General features: G+C 40.5%; 1 protein-coding gene across 5 annotated transcripts in view; it reads left to right on the forward strand.

The window, feature by feature from the left end:
- Positions 1-24,036, forward strand: part of ABLIM3 (actin binding LIM protein family member 3) — a 119,073-nt gene that overhangs the window by 39,757 nt on the left and 55,280 nt on the right. For all 5 annotated transcript variants that reach the window (XM_028849830.2, XM_077937320.1, XM_077937322.1 and 2 more), the window contains exons 3-5: positions 2,664-2,801; positions 17,513-17,696; positions 19,616-19,728. In XM_028849830.2, coding sequence (XP_028705663.1) covers positions 2,664-2,801; positions 17,513-17,696; positions 19,616-19,728 — 435 coding nt within the window. The remainder of the gene's footprint in view (positions 1-2,663; positions 2,802-17,512; positions 17,697-19,615; positions 19,729-24,036) is intronic.

The raw sequence follows: 24,036 nt of genomic DNA on the forward strand, positions 1-24,036 counted from the left end.
GCTGGGGTCCCATCACTACTTCAGCCCCAGAAAATTTTATTTTCCCAATCCATTCCCCTCGCTCTGATTTTACGCTTTTTTATCCGGGTGGTTCAAAGACTGAGTTCTGATGGAAGACCATGCTCACAAATCCACTTTCCCAGAAAATCAAATCCAATTAGAAAAAATCAAATTGATCTAAGAAGTTGACTCTTGAACAATAAGACAGGTTGAATTAGAGGAGGTAGATGAAAGTTTGTGCAGTGATCCTGGAGGGACTGTTGGAGACTTCTAAGAGCTCTCAGCATTAATGGTGATGATTGTACTATTCGTTCTTATTTTATTTTCAGACTCACAGCTTTGTTTCCCTTGGCAATGGTAGATCACCACACTGCTCATATAAACAGAATCTATATTTTTCTCACAAATTCAGGGCAGAAGAGAGAGTGAAATATTTTCCAGGGAACATTGAGTAAGAATCAGAAAAAGAAAAGAAAATAAGATTAAAGAGAATGTTTATGAACATTCTAGGGGGTGGGGAAGGATTGCTTAGAGCTGCAGGGGGGATGTGATGGCCGTGATACCAGTGAACGTTTGCGGAGCACTTAATGCAGTTTTTGAAATATTTTGCATGTATTGACCTATTTAATGAGTTATTAATGATTTAGTTAACTAGCTGATTCATTTTATTTTTGTCTTAAATTTAAGACAGAGAAAAATAGATGAATAATGTGCATAAACTCCATGAAAGAAAGATTGTGAGAAGTATATTATTCTTCCACCCCAGTTAGCAAAGTTGTCAGAAACCACAGTTTCAGTGCTAAGCAACCAGCTCTTTGCCCTATAGCATGCTTGTGATTCAGGAAACCTGTAAATGGGAGATGATCAGAAGTCCTGATTTCCTGTTCCTCTTTAAAAGGAGGAGGGCAGATGAGATCAGTTTTGGAGATCATAGGCCTCTTTGAGAATATGAACAGAGCTACAAGATAATGTACATAACACTAAATTTAATTAAAGAGAAGTGTCAGACCGAGGTTATGCTGCAGTCTCAGAGGCAATGACAGCAGAGATTTCTTCTTGCTCATGATAGAGGTTTATGATGGGTTAGTTTGGAGTTCTGTTCCATGACTTCTCAATCTGGATCCAAGCTGATGCATCCTGCACACCATCTGGGGTAACATTCATTGCTGGGTGAGGGAAAAGGCAATATAGCAGATCACATACTGGCTCCTAAGGCTTCCAATTGGAAGGGACATGCACAATTTCAATTCACATTTCACTGCCAAGCAAGTCACCATGTGCAATCCTCCATGTGCCTAGAAGAAAAGCTTCAAATTTCCAGTGAACAGGCATAACTACCACACAGGGTCAAGAATCCCCAAAGTAGGTGAGCTCTAAATTCCTTTGTAGTTCAAGGTTGCTGTGAGTCCAGATTGATTTATGATATGCTTTTTCAGAGTTTATCCAGGAAGTCTACATACATAAATGATAGGTACCAATTCCCCCTCAATCAGGTGGTTATCTTTATAACCAGGACAAGAGTGAGCCTTCTCCTAATAAGGTATGAGCAGAAGTTTTTGGACTATTCCTTCAACTTTGAGTGAGAATTGAAGAAATAAGTAATTCTCTCCCCAGTGCCACAGGGGTTTTCTACAAGAGAGAAGAGTAAGTTTCTCAGTGGCAAAGTTACCTCAACAGCTTATGCATAATGAGATCAAACCAGACAGTTACCAACATTCCTTCCAACCATGAGATTTTGTGCTCTAGGCAGGTGCCTAATGAAATATCAGATGACTAGATTTTAGAATGGCCAAGCCAAGTGTATCTCAGAAAAGGATATCTAGAAAAGTAGCCATGAAATGGTCTTAGCATTCTCGCTTTGGCAGCACATATACTAAAATTGGAGATGGTCTTAGCAAGAGAATAATAGACCCAATAAGCTAGTAGAACTCTTAAGCATCATCAAGTGCTGGCCACTCAACTGCAGCTCCCAGTGACTTCAACCCTTTCATAATCTCCACCAGTATTTTTTTCTTAATTATATACATGTAACATTTTCCCAGTCTTATGGAAAGTGCTGTTCAAAGGCAGCTTTGAGATGAGTTCCCTTGTTAGCCTCCCTCCAGCCAGAGTGCCTCCCGTTCCCTTCATGCCTTCCTTATAAAAGTCTGTGCTACCTTTGACCACCCTCATTTGATAGACGTGAAAATTTAGGCCCAGAGAGGGGCTGTAACTTGCTTAACTCAAAAGCCATTTGGAGGCAGGGTCAGTCACCCACTTCTTTGAAACTTCTGAGTCAATTGCAAGTCCCAAATTCCCTTGGACAAGTTTGGGGCCTAATTTTAATTTAAAGCTTACTCAAAAGATGGTATTTCTGATAATTTACCTTGAAATACTCTATGTCCTCTTATTTGTCTTCATTCAGGGATTTGGCTTGTGTTCTTGCAAGGAAAGGCTATGCTCACTCAAAAGTCCTTGCTTGCTTAAGGAGGTCTATGGACATGTCTCATACCACTCAGTGCTACCTTAGCTTGGCAGTCATCCTGATGATGAATTGAAGATACTTTGCACATCATTTCTTCCCCTTCAGCTTTTTCTTCCAGCTATAGTTATGATAATGTCTTGCAGCAGACTTGGTAAAGAATCAGGGCCTCTGGATAGTGATCTCTTTGTTTCTCTTACAGTTCCTTATCAGCAGAATCCTTATAATCCACGGGGCAGCTCCAATGTCATCCAGTGCTACCGCTGTGGAGACACCTGCAAAGGGGAAGTGGTCCGCGTGCACAACAACCACTTCCACATCAGATGCTTCACCTGTCAAGGTAGGAGGCTCAGCTCCCCCACCCTCTTCTTAGATTCCTGCCCATTCTTGCACCACCAGGTCATGCCTCAGGGGCAGAAAGGACAAACATAGGCAGCTGGAACATCTACAAAGACCTAAAGAGACTTTCCCTGAGCCTCTTCTTATGAGATTCTCCCTTAGGATGAGGGCAGTGTGTTGGTACGTGAGGGAGACAAGGATCCTGGTAACTTTGGAGGGGCAGGTGCTGACCCAGAAGGAAAAAGACTATCCTGCAAACTTAACTTACTCATCGGAAGAGACTCCTGGTTTGTGCCTATAAATCAATGTGAGAGCAAATGAAAGTGCAAACTATCTTGGGTAAAATTCAAGATAGTTTTTTGTTTTTGTGTTTTTGTGTTTTTTTTTGTTTTTGTGTTTTTGTGTTTTTGTTTTTTTGTTTTTCTGGTGTTTTTTGGTGTTTTTGTGTTTTTGTGTTTTTGTGTTTTTGGTGTTTTTGTGTTTTTGTGTTTTTGTGTTTTTTTGAGATGAGTACCTATTCTATGACTGTGGCAATCTTCAAAGGTTACGTTTAACAAGGGAGAAGAGACGCCTTCACCTTGGTAAGGTTTGTAATTTGAGAGCACATAGCTGTTAGGTCACCTTTCATTGTTACAGCTTACGCGAGGCTAATTTATATAATCCTAGACTCAACCAAGCTAAGAGTTCCTAAAGAAGATAGAGAATTAGCAGCAGGAAAAGGGACTCAGCTGAAAGAGCACAGAGAGCCCTCTGGCCTGGGGGCAACACGCCCTTCCACAATGTCCCTACAAACATCTCTCCAGCCTCCGCATCTCGACCTCTTCGTCCAGGCTTCCCTAAGCTCCACAGAGCGGCCATTCTAATGTTGGATTGCCTGTGGGTTTAGTAAATGTTTGACCCAAAATTTGTTACTTTATTGTTGATCTTAGATTTGTCCTCATAAAGTCTGAAGAATACTTTGTATTTGCTTTTCCCTTTGACTGTTCTTCAGATACTCGTATCCAGGTCTTCCCCATGTCAAACTACTTCACAGGTCCTTAAATTGGGTCTCATCTTAAATGATTCCAACAGTGCCATCGTCCTGGAGTCTTCCTCTTTGATCCATTCTAGTGTGTCGCTGTCGTTCTTAAAGTATGATACTCAGAACAGATCACAGTTTTCGAGGTCTGGCAAATACAAAGGACTACATTTCCGTTGATGTAACTGAGATTGAACTGACTTCCTGAGGAGCCACTTCACACCACCAGCTTATATTGAATTTAATGTCAGTTGAAACCCCCGGTTCTTTTTATATCAGTAACTGCCTCAGTCTCATGCACCTGAGAGTGACTTCCCCTGCCATTGTGAAAATCCTGAACTGCTTTCTTCATGATCTAACTAGACTCTGCACTGAGCAAACAAATTACATACTCATATTTCCTAATTTGTTTATAGAGGCATATACGGGATACATTTTAACTGGTGTGATTTCAATTTTATATTGAGTATTGGCAAACCCCTTTAGTATAAGTTGAATTGCAAGAATATCTTGGTGAGTAATTATTTTTACACCCTCTGAAATTGAGGTAGGACAAAGGGTAAAGGCAAGGAAATTGTTCCGAAGTGGTTAAGGGTATAGTTTTGTGATTATATTCTTAAGAGAATGTATCAGTTACCTTTTACTTAAGCAAAAACTTAATAGCTTAAACCAATCATTTATTTAGCTCATGATTCTCTGGGTTGGCTGGGCAGCGTTTCCCAGTTTCTAGCTCTGCTTATCTGTACTGGCCTCATCATGATGATATGCAGTCAGCAGGTGGGTCTGCTGGCAGTGGTTGGCAAGCTGCTAACCCGGGTGTCTCCACATAGCTTCTCATCCTCCAGTGGGCTGGCTTTGGCTTCTTCATATGGTAGTCTCAGAGCTCCAAGTACAAAGAGAGAACAAGCTTTAATAGGTAAGACCTTTTCAAACCTCAGCTTAATGTCCTGCTGTTGGCCAAAACAAGCCAAATGGCCAACCCAGATTCAAGGTCACGGAGAAATAAACTTTGCCTTTTGTAGGGGGATCTGCAGCATCAGATTTCAAGGGTGTTAATGCACAAAGGAATAATTTGACCATTTTCACATTTACCACACAGAGTTTGTGGAATCTCTTTCAAAGTAGATTTTAAGAGGGAAAAAAATAGACCAATATTTTTCTGAATATTTTCAATGTCCATTTGCTTAAAGGTAAAACAAATGAGAGGATTTTTATTTCCAACAGTAATCAACATGACAATTAAGTACCCTATTAGACAGTTTTCTCATCTAAATAATCTAAAATTTTTATGAATTTCTTTTACAACTATTTTAACATGCACTGCTGTGCTGACATGAAAGGAAGGAATCTACAAAGGTTAAAAATGGAAACAGAAACCCTGCTGTGACTCCCAATGCCTTATTTCATCCTGATAGTTTATCTTAAACCTTGGAGACCTTGAGCTTTTACTCTGTTGTCTAAATGGATCATGGAGAACAGGAGGCAAAGCTTAGCATCTAGTCAAAGTGGGAATCCAATAGGAGACTTACGTATACAGCTGTTTCCCCCTGAAAAAAATGTTCTCGGTGTATGAAGGATAAGAAATAAACTGGCTCTGAAGAGGGAGAGAGCAAGGAAACTTGCCTGTTCCAACTTTGGCAATGGGTAGAGGGGAATAAAACAGTGGCTCACTCCTGTAATCCCAGCACTTTGGGAGGCCAAGGCAGGAGGGTCATGAGGTCAGGAGTTTAAGACCAGCCTGGCCAACATGGTGAAACCCCGTCTCTACTAAGAATACAAAAATGTGCTGTGTGTGGTAGCAGGCACCTGTAGTCCCAGCTACTCGGGAGGCTGAGACAGGAGAATCGCTTGAACCAAGGAGGTGGAGGTTGCAGTGAGTCAAGATCGCACCACTGCACTCCAGCCTGGTGACAGAGTGAGACTCCGTCTAAAAAAAATATATATATGAAAAATTGTTTATGAAAATATCTGTCCATAATCCACCCTTTATTCATGTACATTTATAATAAAAATTATAACAATATATAAAATATACAATAGAGTCAAGCAGAAAATCTAAGTTACAGCAGTCTCCCGCCTGGCAAATGGCAAAAGCAAATGATACTCCTCTTTGGAGGAACTCAACTTTATTCCAGGCCTCAAAGACTTTCCACACATAGCGTGATTATGAAAATGGGTAACTCACAGTCAGTCAAAAACTTACAAATTATAATGGAGTGAGAGCCAGCAGAAACAATGGCGAACAGAATCAGAACCTCAATGGCTTTGTATATTGAAATTTTCTGTCATTATATAATAACTATATTGATACATTTAAACAAACTAGAAAATATGAGCAAAAAACCGAACAGTACATTATAAGAAATAGTACAGAAGATTTGAAAAGGAAACAAGTAAAACTTCTAAAAACAGAAACATATAATCTTTGAAATTAAAAATTCAATGTATAAATTAAATAGCAGATTAGATGTTGCTAAAGAAAGAACTAATAAACCAGAAGATTTCATCCAAAAAATGTTATACAGATAATAGATCAAAAATATGAGAAGGTGGTAAAAAAAAAAAAAAAAAAAAAAAAAAAGAAGCTAATATGTGGAGAATATAGTGAGAGGTCCTGACATGTATTTCTAATCAGAGTTCTGGGGATACATAATAGAGAACATGAGTGGGAGGACAATATTTGAAGAGACAACAGCTATGAATTTTCTAGAGCTGTTGAAAGACACATATCCTTGAATCCAGAAAACCTAATAAATTCCTGCAGGAAAATTTAAAAGAAATCCACCTACACATACCAGAGTAAAACCTCAGATCATCAAAGAGCCAATCTTAAAAGCAGCCAGAGAGAAAAGACAAATCATCTGCATATAAATGGTAAATGGACAGACAGCTGACTTTTCAATAGCAACAAGGAAACTAGAAAACAGCAGAAGAGTATATTTAATGTACTAAAAGAAATAACTATCAAGGAAAGATTATGTATTCAGCAAAACTATCTTTCTAGAACAAAGACAAACCTACAACTAAGATTATACTTAATGGTGAAAGACTGAATGTTTCTGTTAGATATGAGTTCTAAATTTCTTTTCAAAGAATTAATATGTCAGTATGTTCAATTCTTTGCCTTCTACTTTTAAACTTAACTTCCTTGTAAAGCAACCTTTTTCAATTACCTACTCCACCCTGACTCATTCCGATTACCTACTCCACCCTGACTCATTCCGATCACCTGTGCCACCCTAACTCATTCTGATCACATGCTCCACTCTAGCTCATTCAGATTACCTGCTACCTGCTCTGCCGTGACTCCCGCCAATGCATTCACCCTGTCATTCTCTTTAAATTAGCCAATCAGAATTAGTTTAGCCTGTGCGGTCTAATCCTAGCCAACAGGGGAACCACACAGCAGCAGGGGCCACGTGCCTCAGGGATAAGAACCCCTTCCCCTCCCTTGTCCAAGTGCACCCTCACCTTTGCTCCATCTGTAAGGGTGCACCCTGCTACAGAAGTAACTTGCCTTGCTGAGAATTAAAAAGAAAATTTTATATTCTAGTGCTATTCCTTTTGCGGCACCAAAACTTATATATAACATTTCCCTGTAAGATCAAAAACAAGACAAGGATGTCTGCTCTCACCAATTCTATTTGACATTGCATTTCAGGTTAGTGCTAGGTTAATTAAGGAAGAAAATGAAATAAAAGGCATCCAGATTAAAAAGGAAGAGGTACAACTATCTCTGTTTGCACGTGACATGATCTTATACAGCAAATCCCAAGGAATACTAAAAATTTATTAGAAATAATAAGTTTATTAAGGTTTCAAGATATAAGATCAAATACCAAAATCAATTCTATTTCTATACCGTAGCAATAAAAAATCTGAAAATAAAATTGAGAAAACAGTTCCATTGGCAATAGCATCAAAGAAATACATAGGAATGAATTTAACAAAAGAAGTTCAAAATGTGTACTCTGAAAACTACAAAATGTTAAAGAAGGCCTAAATAAATAGAAAGGTGCCCCTTGTTCATAAATCAAAAGACTTGTTATTAAGATGGAAGCACTGGCTTGCAGATGGCTGCCATCTTGCTGCATCTTCACATGGCAAAGAAAGGGAGAGGGACAGCCAGCAAACTCTCTAGTGTCTCCTGCTGTAAGAGCACTAATCTCATCATGAGGGCCCCACCCTTATGATCTCATCTAAACCTAATTATCTCACAAAGGCCCGTCTCCAAATACTATGATGTTGGAGGTCAGGGCTTCAACATATGAATTGGGGGTGGGGACACAATTCAGTCTATAGAAAATGCAATCCCTCTCAAAATCTCAGCTGGCTTCTTTGCCGAAATTGATGGTCTGATCCTAAAATTCATATGGAATTTCAAGGGATGGACATAGAATAGCCAAGCAATCTTTAAAAAGAACGAAGTTGGAGAACTCACACTTCCCGCTTTTAAATTTGCTACAAGGCTATAATAAATAAGATAGGGTGGTACTAGCACAAGGATAGGCATAGAAATGAATACAATCCAAAATATAAATATGAACTCTTATATTTATGGTTGGTTAATTTTCAACAAGGCTGTTGAGATAATTCAAGAGGGAAAAATGGTCCTTTCAACAAAAGGTGTTTGGAAAAGTGAATATTCATATGCAAAAAATGAAGTCAAACTCTTTCTTTACACATACATAAAAATTAACTAAAAATTGATCAAAGACCTAAATGTAGAAGGTAAAATTAAGAAACTCTTAGGAAAAAATATAAGAATAAATCATTGTGATCTTGAGTTGTGCAAAACCTTCTTACATATGACACCAAAAGCTCAAGCAACAAAGGAAAAGTATATTCATTAGATAGTATCAAAATTTAAAACTTTTGCACTTCAATATACACCATCAAGGATGTGAAAAGACAACCCACAGAATAGGAGAAAATATTTGCAAATTATAAATCTGATAAAATATTTGGGTCTTGGCTATATAAAGAATTCTTAAAATTGCATAATAAAAAGACAAATAACCTAATTTCAAAATGGGCAAAGGATATGAATAGACATTTATCCAGAGAAGTCATACAAATGTCCAATAAGCACATAAAAAAATGCTCAACATCATTAGCCATCAAAGAAATGCAAATCAAACCACAATGAGATGCCACTTCACATCTACTAGAATGGCTATAATCAAAAAGATAGATAACTAGTGTTGATGAGGATGTGGAGACATTAGAACTCTCATACGTTGCTGGTAGAAAGGAATGTAAAATGGTGCAGCTACTTGGGAGAATAGTCTGGCAGTTCCTCAAAAGATGAAATGTAGAGTTACCATATGACCCAGCAATTCCAAATTCCACTCCTCAGTGTATACTCAAGAGAAATAAAAATATATGTTCACACAGAAATATATACATGAATGTTCATAGCAGCATTATTCATAATAGCCAAAAGGTAGAAAAAGTCAAATCTTCATCAATCAATGAATGGATAAATAAAATGTGATCTATCCCCACAGAGGGATACTATTTAGCAATAAAAAGGAATGAAATACTAATTAATGCTCCAATGGGAATAGGCCTTGAAAACATGTGAAAGAAAACAGTCACAAAAGGCTACATATTGTAGGATTTCATATGTATGAAATGCTCAAAACAGGCAAATTATATAAAGACAGAAAGCAGATTCATGGTTATCTAGGGTTGGGGGTAGTTGGAGGAAGATAAGGAGTGATTTCTAATGGGTTTGTGGCTTGTTTTGGAGGTGATGAAAACGTTCTGGAATTAGATAGTGGTAACGATTGCACAACTTTGTGAATATGCTAAGAAATGGTTGAATTGTACATTTTAAATTGTTGGATTATATGACTTGTGAATTGTATCTCATTAAAACTGTTAAAATGGACTGGGTGCGGTGGCACACACCTGTAATCCCAGCATTTTGGGAGGCTGAGGCAGGCGGATCACCTGAGCCCAGGAGTTTGAGAGCAGCCTGAGCAACATAGCAAAACCTCTTCTCTACAAAAAATACAAAAATTAGCTGGGCGTGGTGGCACACGCCTGTAGTCCCAGCTACTTGGGAGGCTGAGGTGAGAGGATCATTTGAGCCCAGCAGGCGGAGGTTGCAGTGAGCTGTGATCACACCATTGCACTCCAGGCTGGTCGACAGAGCGAGTCCCTGTCTCAAAACAAAACAAAAACTGTTAAAATAAAAGACCCAAAGCAAAGTAAAAACATGTTTAGATTTTTTAAAACTGAATTTACCAACAACAAACTCTCATTAAATGAAATTTAAAAATATGTTCTGTAAGCAGAAGAAACATGATCCCCAGATGGCAGAACTGAGATGAAAGATGGCATGCTTAGCAAAATCTTAATGAAAATCAGAAAACACTTGAAACTGAAAGATAGCAAAAATACTATGTATCAAAAACTAGCATTACAAAATGTAGTTTAAAGTGGTACTCAGAGGAAAATGTGTAGCCTTAAATTATCACAATAGAAAAGAATAAGTTTGAAAATTAATGAACCAAGTGTTCAACTCAAAAAGTTTGAAGAGCAGAATGAATCCAAGTAAAATAGAAGGAAGGAAATAATATAATAGACATTAATCAAATAAAAAACACACAATGGGCAGGATTAACAAAACAAAAGTTGATTCTTTAAAAATACAAGTAAAATAGACAAAATTCTGGCAAAATTATTCAAGTAATGGGAGAAAATATACAAATGAACAATCTTAAGAATTAAAATAGTCACATCACTGTAGCTGCTATTAAAATTAAAGACATAATAAGAAATATTATAAACAATTTAGAGTAATAAATTTTAAAACTTAGATAACAAAATTTATCGATTCTTGAGTGCCAACTAAAACCTACTCAAGAAGAAATTTTGAAACCTGAGTAGTCCTATAATCATCCAAGATATTGAATTTGTGAATGTGTAGTTAAGACTCTTCTACCACCAAAGAAACAAAAATCAGCGTTAGAATCAAGTTCTACAAAACATTCAAAAACAAATCATCTATGTCGTATAGAAAGTCTTTCAGAGAAGAGAGAAAGGGTATACTTCCCAACTCATTTGAACCAGCACAATACCAAACAAGGAAAAGTAATCATATGTCCATATCATTCATGAACATAGATTTAAAAATCTTAGACAAAATATTAGCAAACCAAGTTGAGGAAAGTGTGAAAAATAAAGCATAACTGACCAAATTGAGTCTATTCCAGAAATTTGAAATTGGCTTAATATTAGAAAACTGGCTAATATATTTTGCTATAAAGATAGGAAAGGATAAAAATATTTGATTATTTTAATAGAGTAGAGAAGGTACTAGATAGAATTTAAAACCCACTTATATCTAGTTGTTTTTTTTGTTTGTCTGTTTGTTTTTGTTTTTGTTTTTGTTTTTTGAGACAGAGTCTTGCTCTGTCGCCCAGGCTAGAGTGCAGTGGAGCGATCTCATCTCACTGCAAGCTCCGCCTCCCGGGTTCATGCCATTCTCCTGCCTCAGCCTCCCGTATACCTAGTAATTTTTAAAACTAGGAGGAATTGAAGAAAGCTGTCATAACTGATGGATTATGTGTACAAAATATATAAAGGAAACATTTAATGGTAAAATGCTGAAAGCATTCTCGTTAAGATCAGGAACAAGATAGAGGTGCTTACTGTTATGACTTCTGTTCAACATTTGGTCTGGAGGATCCTAGACAATTCAGCAAGATATAGAAATAAAAGTTATATGGTTTGAAAAGGAAAAAAAAAATGTAATTATTTTTAGATTATATAATTGTCTGCAGAGAAAACCCAAAATAATCTACAATTTAGTAAAATCAATAAGAAAATTAGTTTATAATAAGGAGAAAGGAAAAGAACCCGTTGGTCACTTTTAGATAATGCTGGTGAAATAATTATTTTGAAACAAACAATATGGGCAAAGAATCAAAACTTTAACCTATTGTACAAACTGTACAGTACTTAACTGTAAGCAAGGGTTGATGAAATTTTCTATCTACAGAAACACTCCACCTATGGGCGCCTGTAGTCCCAGCTACTCGGGAGGCTGAGGCAGGAGAATGGCGTGAACCCGGGAGGCGGAGCTTGCAGTGAGCCGATATCGCGCCACTGCACTCCAGCCTGGGCGACAGAGCGAGACTCCGTCTCACAAAAAATAAAAAAAGAAAGAAAAAGAAACACTCCACCTAATAAATGAAGAATTAAATCATTAGAATATTTTAATTTTGCAAAGCTGTAATGAAATAATGTATCTAGCAATGATCATCAGTAGCCATTTCTACTCACCAACACCACCACCCCAAATCATAGAAGTGCAGAACATCAATGTAGGATTATTCCTAAAAAGAAAAAAATAATCAGACCTGAATTTCAAGTTTCTAGATATAACCACCATTTACAGAAAATGTAAAAGAAATTAATCAACAACATAGGGGTACAATCAGCGAAATTCAAACTGCAGAAATGACTCAGTGTCTTTAATAAATACATTGCAAGGAGAAAATAAGAAGGAAAAATAGCAATTAAGGGACTTAAGAGGTACGTCAAACAAATGCAATGTGTGAACCTTGATAGATTTTTATTCAAACAACTAATCACTAAAACAAAAAAAAGAAAAGAAAACAAGAATGGGATAACTGGAAAAACTTGAACTCACTGACTTGATAATGCCTTAGTAGACATTATTTTCAATGCTTTTAGATTATTGTGGTTGACTTTTTTAAAGAATCCTAATATTTTAGAGATACATTCTGAAATAATAATACTAAAAAGAAAGTCAATAAGAGTTTATTAAGGTTACTAAATACAGAATAAATATAGAAAAAAATTGCATTTGTATTCACCATTAACAATCAAGACACCATTTACCTGAACAAGAAAAAAAATTTAATTTAGAAATAAATTTTATAAAGTTGTATAAGATAAAAATTATAAAATTGTTAACTTTATAGAATATCATAAGAAAGACATTAAAGACCTAAGTAATTTTTTAATATGCTAAGTTCTCTGATAGAAAGATAGAAATATCAAAAAGATGACAGTTCTACTCTGGTTGAACTATATATTCAAAACAATTCTAATACATTCCGTAAGGCTTTCCATAGAAATTAAGAAATCAGTTAAAATTCTATTCTTGACAAAGGCCAGGCATAATCAAAGCATTCCTAAAGAGCAACAAAGCAAGAGGGCCTGTCCTACCAGATATCATCATTTGTTATTAAAACCTATTAAGACCATGTGATCTTGGATTAAGGAGAGATCAATAGACCAATGGAACTGAATATAGAACTAAACACAAACTTCCATATATATGGAAACTTGCTTTTTGCAGATCAGTGGGGAAAGATTAGACTGCTTAATAAATGATGCTGAGATGATTAATTATCCATGTGGGAGAAAATCAGATCCCTACTGTATATCATTCCCTAAAGTCAATTCCAGGTAGATTAACAGTTTTACTATGAAAGGCAGCTCAATAAAATTTTTAGAAGACAATATAGGAGATATCTTTTAGGATTTCAGCGTAGAGAATAATTTCTGAAACATGACACAGAAAGGGCAATCCGTAAAGGAAAAGATTTACAAATTCAGCAACATAAAAACTGAGAACTTTGGTTCATCCAAAAACAAGAAAAGGGGAGCAAAAAGCAAGCCCAAAATTGCAGAAGATATTTGTAATAAATGACTGAAAAAGGATTGATTTCTAAAATATATTAAGAATTTCTACAAGTCTAAAATTTAAAAAATGAGCAAAAAACATTAGCAGGTATTTTAACACTTGAAAAAAATTCTCAATTTCATTAATCATTAGGCAAATGAAATTTGAAATCACAAAATTATAAATGGCATCATTTCACATCCACTATGTTGACCAAATATGTCAGATATTACTAAGTACTGTTGATGATATGTATCAGTGGGAACTGCTGGTGGGAAGGTAAATAGGAAAAGCTCTTTGGAAAACAGTGAGACATTACCCCACAAAAAACTGCAAGTAGCTCAAATGCCCTTCAGCAGTGGAGTAGACCAACTGTGATGTATTCAGGCAATGGAATACAGCACAGCAGTGAAAATGAGTGAACAGCAGTTACGTGCATTGATGTGGATGAATCTCAACACACAATACTGAGGGAATGAAGCAGGTATGGGACAATTGCAGTATGACTCCATCAACATAAAGCTCAAAAACAGGTCAGACTAAACAAAATATTGTTGATGGATACATCACAGGTGTAAAACTATAAAGTAAAGCAAGGGAATGGTAAACACATAATTAGGGACAGTATGGGACAGAGGTGCTCTTACGGAGAGGAGAGGCTTCTAAGGAATTGGCGGTGTTCTGTTTCATAAACTCAGTAGTGGGTACTTGGGAGTTATTTTACTATTCCTTAAACCGTACATATATATTTTATACATTTTCTCTATGTATAGTATATTTCACAATGAAATGTTCTAAATAATGAATTAGATCACCCTCAGGGACTCTTCTAACTCTTGGATTTTGAAATTCCATAAAATCCAGTCTCATTCGAAAAGTTGAAAATCACTAAAATTGTATCACAGAGTCTTGGACTTTCTGATCTAGGTGTGTCCTCAGTTAACCACCCAGCCCCTTCATCTTACAAATGAGCTCCAGAGAGCTGGGGTAACTTTTTCAAAATCTCCCAGCACTTGAGTGCTAGAACAGGACCACGGACAAAGGTCCAATAACCTACAAAATAGCACATTGTTCACTGACACATTCCGGGGCTGTGTGCAAGCCCTCCTTCTGGGCCTTATATTTACATTGAGCATTTATACTGGATTTGCTCAAAGCAGTTTTAACGTTCAATATTCCATTCCATTGTTAATCCATATGGTCCACTGTTTTTAATTGGTAGACTTCATTTTTTTGATTCACAGAATAACGACTGCCACAGGTATATTCATTCCACATCAGTTCCGTACTGCAAACCCTCTCCGTGGCTTTCCTGTTATTTGAATGTCTGGCTCCACTCAGCCTCAGATCCATCTGTCATGCTGGTCCAGCTTGCCTTCCATCCCTGTGCTCCCTGCTGTATTTCCAGGAACCCCTGAGAGACTTATCAACCTTTACATCCTTTCTACCAAAAACTTCCTCCTTCAGTTCCTTGGGAGAAAAAGAGGACTGATTGTTCCAAGTTTTCCTACGGTCGCCTGGATTTCTCCACTGGGAGAGGTGGCTCTGGGGGTGGAGTTGGCAAGGGAGACAAAGGAGAAAAAAAAAAAGGGAAAAAACAGGAGCTGTTTCCAGTGAGGTTGTAGGCCATGACCTAATTGATTCCACAGCCATGAAGTCAATTGCTCCACCACCTGCACGGCCCAGAACAGCCTGTGCTCTGGCTTTGCCTGCTCGTGAGACCAGACATGGTTTGATGTGATGAATTTTCATAATGCCTGATGGAAGATGAACCCTTCCCAGATTTCTGCCACCACCACCGTCTCCACCATACTCCTGCCTCTTCATAGGGGTGGGGTCAGGGGTCACAAGCAATGCTCCACACTGAGTTTAAAATGTTTAGGTGTAGAGTAAGCCCTAAAGGAAGCTTTTCTTCTCATAGACTTACAGCATGGCAGTTCTACTCAGTGATGAGACCAGAGATTGGGTGGTCTGACTCTCAGACCATTGTGTCTCCCACTGTCCTGAGCTGTTCCCCGCATGCAGTGACTTCTGAAGCTGCCTCCTCCTCACTCAGCCTCACCCTTTAAGCCTCCAGTCCCCAGAGGTGAACAAACACTTATGAAATATTCCTGGCATTGACCTGGCACTCTCTCTTATTTTTAACCTGGCTGCTTTTGTGAAACAACTTTCTCTGTTAAAGGTGAGGTAGTATTTGCTGGGGTGTTTCCACTCAGTTCCAGGCTGACTCTTCAGACTTACAGGCTTGGTAACTATCTTATTGGTTTTCCCATCATTGATCACCCTTGAGAAAGCTGACTTGTACTAACCAAGTCCTCAGGAAACTGATGTAGAAAGCCAGAATACCTGTTCATCAATGTAGACAAGAGGTGTGACCTTGAGTTGGACTGTTTCATGGTGGCCTGGCCAGCACCTGGCCTCTCAGAGGCAATCTAGGTGGAAAGTCAGTCCATCAGACAGCAGCCTCAGAACCAGGGGAGCTGGTGACAGGATTTAAATGGGCCCCCCAGTTGCCTTCCACTGATTGCTAACCAGCCCCCTTCCTGGCTGGCACATCCTTGCTTTAGCTGATCGGTACATTCAGTGGGTTACTACAGCTCTGGTGGCCCTGCGAGCCATTTATTCCCTTGGAAGAAACTTTGCATCTTTCTGCTCTGCCCATAATGCGTTCATGTCACAACTTAACTCCTTACAGGAAAATCTCGTATTTCTAAGTCAGGGTGGATCTCACATAATTCAATTGTTCAAACACCTAAAAATCTACTTGTTTTTCTATTTTGTCCTACATTTATTTATCCCTATTATCCAAAAGAATATTCCAAGAGACTTTATGAAACGCCTTGTAAAATCCTGTTGCATCTCTGTTCAAAAGCCATCAGTGCAATTGATCATTTTTGCAGCTGAGTGATGGAGAATTATTACAGTCTTCTCCCATTTTTATATATGTTTGAGATATTTTTCTAAATTTTTCTAAACTAGGGAAAAAAACATCCATGGCTCCTCAGTATCCTACAAAACCTAATCTTCTTAAACTGGATCCAGGCCTTCCTCCAACTGGTCTGAACAATCTTTTCCTGCATTACTTCTCACCACTTCCTACAAACACCACCCCTACGTCTAGCCTTCACACAAATCAAATATCACTTGCACCTTCCTGCCTCTGTGCTTTGGCTCATTCTATTCCTTTAGTGTTCAACTCAGATGCTACCTCCTCTGAAAAGCCTCCCATGATCCCTTGCAACCGACAAGGCTTCTTTCTTCTACCTCATTCACAGTCCTTACTGCTTGCACTGGCTCTGTGGCCCGTCACCAACGATATGGGACATTTTTTTCTATATGATCTTCTCTCTGCAGCATTTTTAGCTCTTTGAAGTTCAGGGATTGTGTTTTATTATTCCTGCCTGGGAATAGACACCCCTCACTCCTTATGGCTATGGTGAGCACAGATTCTAGACTTCAAACCATCCATCCCATTGCCATCCGAAAGTATCTCCAGGTTGGGATTTGGAGCATATGGTCCCCACACTGCTCTTCACCTGGCACAGAATCATGCACATAGGAAGTACCCAGGAAATGTTTAACTGAGTGGTTCTTTTATTACATTCATATTTCCACCAGCTGTGCAGCCTTGCGTGAGCTGCACAGCTTAAACTTTTCATTTGTGTGTTGGGAGGAATGTACACATCAGTGCTTCTTAGTGTGCATCAGAGTCAACCTAGTGGGGTTGGGGAGTGCTGTTCAAATGCAGATGCCCTGGCCTCAGTTCCAGGAAGTCTGATTCAGGCCCAGGCATCTGGATTGTAAGAAGCTCTCAGGGTGATACTGATGCTAGTGGCCTACTGGCCATTCTTTAAGGAATTCTGGCCCCAAAGGCCTGTGAAGTCTGACATGTTACCATTCTGTGGCCACTCATGACACAGTCAGACACCAGCATTTCCCCCAGTGAGGACCTTCTGCTTGCAGACCCTCCCTGCACTCAACCTGCCGTTGTTTTCCTCCTTGTTTTCCTCCTTGTTTCCCCAAGTATGTGGCTGTGGCCTGGCCCAGTCAGGCTTCTTCTTCAAGAACCAGGAGTACATCTGCACCCAGGACTACCAGCAACTCTATGGCACCCGCTGTGACAGCTGCCGGGACTTCATCACAGGCGAAGTCATCTCCGCCCTGGGCCGCACCTACCACCCCAAGTGCTTCGTGTGCAGCTTGTGCAGGTGAGCGGGTGACCAGCAGGGACTGGGACCCTCTGCATAAGCCCCCGGGGCAGGGGAAGACCTGGCTTTTTCCAGGAAATTCTGGGGTGTACAAGGTTTATGCTGGGCACTTAGATTTCTGGAACCTCAGGTGTGGAGGGATCTGATGGGCCAGTGGTTTTCAAACACTGTTGCATCTGAATCTTTCTTATAAAATACAATCTGATCTAAAACACTGGTTTGTCCTGTGATAGGCAGAGTGAGGATCTGTACCTCCAAACTCAGCCTCCCAATTCCTCTCAAAAGGCCCCCAAAGAAACCACTGAGTCTCTCAGAACTCAGTTTGGAAACTGTGGATCAGGCCCAGCCTCCCACACCCTCATCCACAGGTGGGACAGGGATGTCTGTTCATAGCCTTCCTCCATCATCCTGGCACCACTTCATGCTGTTGGAGTGACCCTGGCAAGTGACCCCCACCTCTGTAAGCCTCAGTTTCTCCACCAGTAAAATGGAGGTCAAAGCCAATCCAACCTCACGGGGTTTTCTTGAAGATTAATGAGATAATGATGCAAGGACATTAGCTCAGTGACCAGTATGTGAGAGTGTCCGTTTTTATTATTCCTTTCATTATCATGATGATAGTCATCTACCTGCTCTCGGGACATCTCTTGGGATGGAGAGCTCATCACTGCCTCCTGCTTCACCCTCTGCATCTCCATCACTTGTTAATTCAGCAAGTGTACATTAAGACTTCACTGAATGCCAAGCAACACATTAAGGAGATGAAAAAATGAAGAAAGCTCAGCCCTGCCCACAAATACATTAAATGTTAATGGATAGCTCTGATTACATCATAAGTAAAGCATGATTGGAGTATATATGTATTTTTTTAATTGGGAAAGGAATGTATAGATTAATTATTCTCCCCACAAAATAACCACCAGTCACTTACCAGTTAGAATAACTAGAGTTTCTGATTGAGACTAATGACAGAGTGTGTAAGAAAACGTAATCCTCTCATGGAATTCATTCATCTACTCGGCTCTTAAAACCTGAGCCCTGAGCCCTGGAATCCCAGACCCCTGAGAGGTTAGCATAGAGGGTTCCTATGGTACAAGATGAGGTTTCTGTCAAGCCCCAGAGAGATGAGGTGACTCCCCAAGATCACGCGATGTCTTTCTACCACAAGGTAGTGGCTGAGCCACGATAAGAACACAGCTCCCCCGACCCTTGACCCAGTGCTCCCTCCGTTGTGCCACAGTGCTGATACAAGGGCAGTGGAGCCCCTGGGAGCCAATGTTAGGTGCTGTGCTCAGAGTCCTCATAACAGGCATCCCACTGCATGGGCGAGAGCAGCTCAACAGTGGGCGTGGTGGTGCCCGGGATTCTGTACACGGTTCATAATTTAGTTGGGGAGGCAGAGCCTGTACCAATTTGAGACTCCTCAGCTGTGGAAACTGAATAAATCCGGAGGAGGAGAGGAAGAGATTATTTACAGACTTACAAACTTCCTATTGGAAAGGGGGATTTTGAAAAATGCCTGAGTAGGAAAAGGAAGAAATTTTGGTAAGTTTGGGAGTTGAATGAATCCTTGACATATGGGAATAGATCAAATTGGGATGGAAAAAGTCCTTCCAGGAGAGAGAACAAGTATATGAGGAGTTAGTAACCTCTGCTTCTTACAACCCAGACATGTAAGCTCAGATAAGCATCATGATCTGCCCAAAATACACAAACACCCCAACTGGGCTCCAGTTCTCACCACCAGGCCCCTAATTGAACAGTTAAGTTGGCCTGTCACTGTGAACAGCATTTGAATTTGCGTGGTGCTCTAGAATTCAAGCTGTATGTGTTACCAAAGTGCTTTGAGCACATGTGTGGTCAGCTACAGAATCCCTCAGAAGAGGGTGTGTTGAATTTCTCCCTCATCCCACTTGCAGGAAGCCTTTCCCCATTGGAGACAAGGTGACCTTCAGCGGTAAAGAATGTGTGTGCCAAACGTGCTCGCAGTCCATGGCCAGCAGTAAGCCCATCAAGATTCATGGACCAAGCCGTGAGTCCTCCCCATGGGTATCTCCCTGTCCATGGGTGTGATCTCCCTGGGCTCCCCTTTCCCAGCACTGCCAACTGCTCCCACAAGCCTGGAGGGAAGTAGGAGAGGTTCGCGACCTGGAGGCCTCCTGCATCATGACCCTGTTGATATGTGGCCCAGACTCACAAGTTTCACAAGAACAATGCAGAGAAGAGGGGCTGCCTGGCCATAAACAGTGGTAGCCAGTGCCACATATTTGCCACATGGTATGTCTCCTCTGGGACAAGCTGAGTTCCTGATCTTATGTCCCATGGATACCTCAATAGGGCTGATCAAATGTTTTTTCACCAGTGGCTCTGAATTTTTACTGACTCCACTAATAAGCATTGGCGGACATGGCTTACAGAAGAGGTAGTATGGGGTGCCCTGGGAGCAAACCACAAGAACCGTGTTAGTGCCTCTTAGAAGGTCCCATAGACCACTGCATCAGCTTCACTGTGGGACTTGTAAAAATGCAAATGTCTGGGCTCACCCTGCACCTCTAGGGATGGAACCTAGGAATCAACATTCCTAGTAAGCTTCCTGGGTGATTCATTTGCTGTTCCTGAGATTCAGAACCACCATCTAGGGATAAAGGAAGCATCTGTCATGCCATGATGAATGTTATGTTTTATCACCAACCACAGATTTGGAGGGAAACTGAGGACCAGGAGCGCGCCTCAGAATGGTCATTCTAATTTGTGGGATGTCCATCCCACTCAAGTGTGCCTAGTGATAAGATGTCTAAATCATTGTTCCCAGATGCCCTTGGCAGACTGCTGCTGCACGTGCCCACACACACATAGACCTGGCCCCCTGGGTCTTGGTAAGCCACACTAGGCTCCAGTGTTCTTTCATGTTATATGACACTCTCACTGGCCTGGACAAGAGAATCAATGAAAACCCATTAGCCTCCTGTGCTGCATCACTGTGCGGGTGCAGGGTGCTGTTGGCCATGGTACCGGCAGAGTCAGCATGCTGGGCTGCATCCAGCCAGAGAGAGTGAGCAGAGATCACCCCGAGTCAGCAGGGCTTAGCTCCCAGGGGCTTCTCTGGAGTCCGTCCAGCTGTGGTGAGCTGAGGAGAAAGACAGTGAGAAGGCTCCCTCCCTTGCCTCCTCTTCCTTTCAGCCAAATCGGATCTGTTCCTGGAATGTGCACAGCCCTTCCTTTGGCGTCCTTGATGATGCTCAAGAATAGATCGCTGCTCCAACCAGGTTTCCATGTCAAGGTGGCTGAGTGCATACAGTGTTATCCTTCACAGCTCCTTGAAAGCATCATCCAGAGTGACAGAAAAACAAGGAGGCTGGGATGTGGGACCACGACCCTGTGGCCAGTGCTGAGGACCCCAGAGACTGATGGGGCCATGTGTGAGGCAGGAGAGGGAGAAGTGAGCCTGAGTTGGGAGGCTGCCAAACTTCTGCATGCTGCAAAGCAGTCACGAAGCCTCCCTGAGACTCAGTTTACCCAGTTATGAAAGAGGGATAGAATTTCCTATCTTCCTCACAGGAGTGTTGGGGAAAGCAAATGTATTAGTTCGGGGATCAAACTAGGATGCATTGCAGTGTATAAAATGCTCTATAAATACAGAGTGAGGGATGATATTGGTGTGGAGGTTTAATATAGAAAGCACACCAAAAGAGATTGCGATTAAGACTCCTGGGTCGGTTGTTACTTCCCCTAGTTTGGGTTGTGTGTTACTGTGTGCATTTGTGCTGCACCTATCACCGACTGTGTTAGGTGGGATAGTTCTTCAGCTGAATGTGGGAGTCTCACATGTGAGTGCGTTTTCAAAGAAAGGCTCCCAAATGTGTCCACCATAATTTGGATGTTTAGGAGGTGGAAGAAGGTGAGGAAAAAGTGAGTCAAGAGGAGAAAATGAGCACCTGGGCAGTTTCCAGTGGGGGCATACTTAGTATTTATAGCTTATCTTGTTACTCACAAAGTAAAGACATCAATCCATGGATCTACAGTGATATGTTTTACAGAGGTATTTTCTCCAAAGGTGGTCACTATTCATGCTGCAAATGCAAAGTAGCTCCTGACTAGATGGGGTGCTGGAAGGCCTTCTGAGCTCCCATGGGATACAGGAAACCAAAGCCAGGTTTAAGAGATTGCTAAGAAAAAGAACATATCATGGAAAAGGAAAAGAAGAACAAAATAATTGGGTTTTTTTTAAGCTACAAGTGTGACGTTTCATCTCTGGAGAGTAAATAAAAATATTTTGGAAAATCAGGAGCAGTGTCTACTCCAAAGAGACCAAGAAAAATACTCAAGAACTATCAAGAGAAAATAATTGTGTTACCACAGGTAGAAGAAATGTTTCCTCACCAGCCTCACTGAGAAGAATCAGCAACAGTAGCAACAGAAACTCCACCATCACCATCACCACCACCACAATAACCATCATCATTGCAAACACTGATTGACTGTTACTATTTCCAGGCACTGCACAGACCTCAGTGAGAAGAATCAGCAGCAGTCTCAGCAACAGCACCACCACTGCCATCACCATCATATCACCACCATCACCATCATCACTAACATCACCACCATTGCCATCACACCACCACCATAACCATCATCATCACTAACATCACCACCATCACTGCCATTGCCATCACTGTCACACCACTACCCTCACCATCATCATCACTAACACCACCACCATTATCATTATCATCACTACTACCATCATCACTACAATCATCACCACCACTATCTTCACCATCACTACCATCATCATGAACAATACCATCAATACCACCACCATCATCACCACCAACAACACTGTCACGAACAACGCGATCACTACCATCATCCCCACCACCACCACCACCTCCATCATTACTACCGCAATAACCACCATCATTGCTAACACTGATTAACTGTTACTGTTGCCAAATACTGCAAAAACCTCATTGAGAACAATCAGATGCAGTAGCAGCAGTACCACCACCACCACCATCATCACCATCACCTTCTCCACCATCACCACCATCATCATGACCGACACCATTGACACCACCACCACGACCACCACCAACACCGTGTCTCCACCAACATGATCACTACCATCATCACTACCATCACCACCCTCATCACCATTATGACCAACACCACCATCACCATCAATACCATTGTCACCACCAACACAATCACCACCACCATCACCAACACTAGCATAATCACCACTATTACCACTATCACCATCACCAGCAGCATCAACACCATCACCACCAATATTATTACCACCATCACCACTGTCATCATCATCACCACCAACACTGTCAGCACCAACAATACCACCACCACCACCATCACCACCACTAACATAGATTATTACTATTGTCAAGCACCTCACTAAGTGTTTTTTACAGAAGATTTCATTTAATCATTACAACAACCCTATGAGGGAGATAAGAGTGATTATTTTATAGATGAGGAAACTGAGACTCAGTGAGCATAAATGACTTGCCCAAAGTCACCCAGATAACGAATAATGGAACTAGAATGTGAGAGCAGCCAGTCTGGCCTTAGATCCTATTCCCTTAACACCAGAGACATGACTTGCATGTACCAGAGACATGACTTGCAACTTGGGAAGTGTCTAGTCTTCCTGGATTAGTTGCCTAAAACAAGGTACGGAGCTTGCTATGACTCACAAAACCCACTCATTTTTGCTGATTTAAATAGAATGAATGACACAGTCTAAAAAAGATTAAAATGACTGTCTAATGTCTTTAGGAGGCCTCAGTTTATAACTGAGGGATCTGTGAGGGACAGGTGGTAGCATCATACATTCTGCCAGCTGAAGACTGTAATTTTGGAATTGAGAGGAACATATGGAGGAGTGGACAGCTGGCTCTGCAGACACCAACTTGGAACAGGGTGTGGTTTTCCTGATTCTATTTATTACACCAGACCCACGGGCTCCCTGGTGGCATGCCTGAGGCTCCACTGGTGGTCAAGAGTAAAAGGAGGAAGAAGAGGGAGAAAAGGTCCTAATAAATAAGAAGCTGATATAATGGGGGAGCAGCAGTATAACATAAAAAGAAAAGCCACATGGAGAAGACGTCCCAGAATTCTCACAGAGAATCAGCAGGCTTCCCTACAAAAAGACTATCACTCCTGACTTCAGAACAGAGATTGGGTAATGCACAGAATGTGGGTTAAAAACAGGAGGATATGAAATAATAATGACAACAACCACTTATTGGATACATATGGGCCAAGCATTGTGCTAAGGCCTAACGGGCCTGATTTTAGTTAACCTTCACACCAGTGTTTT

The sequence above is a fragment of the Macaca mulatta genome, chromosome 6 (assembly GCF_049350105.2).
Source record: "Macaca mulatta isolate MMU2019108-1 chromosome 6, T2T-MMU8v2.0, whole genome shotgun sequence".
NCBI classification, from domain to species: Eukaryota; Metazoa; Chordata; class Mammalia; order Primates; family Cercopithecidae; genus Macaca; species Macaca mulatta.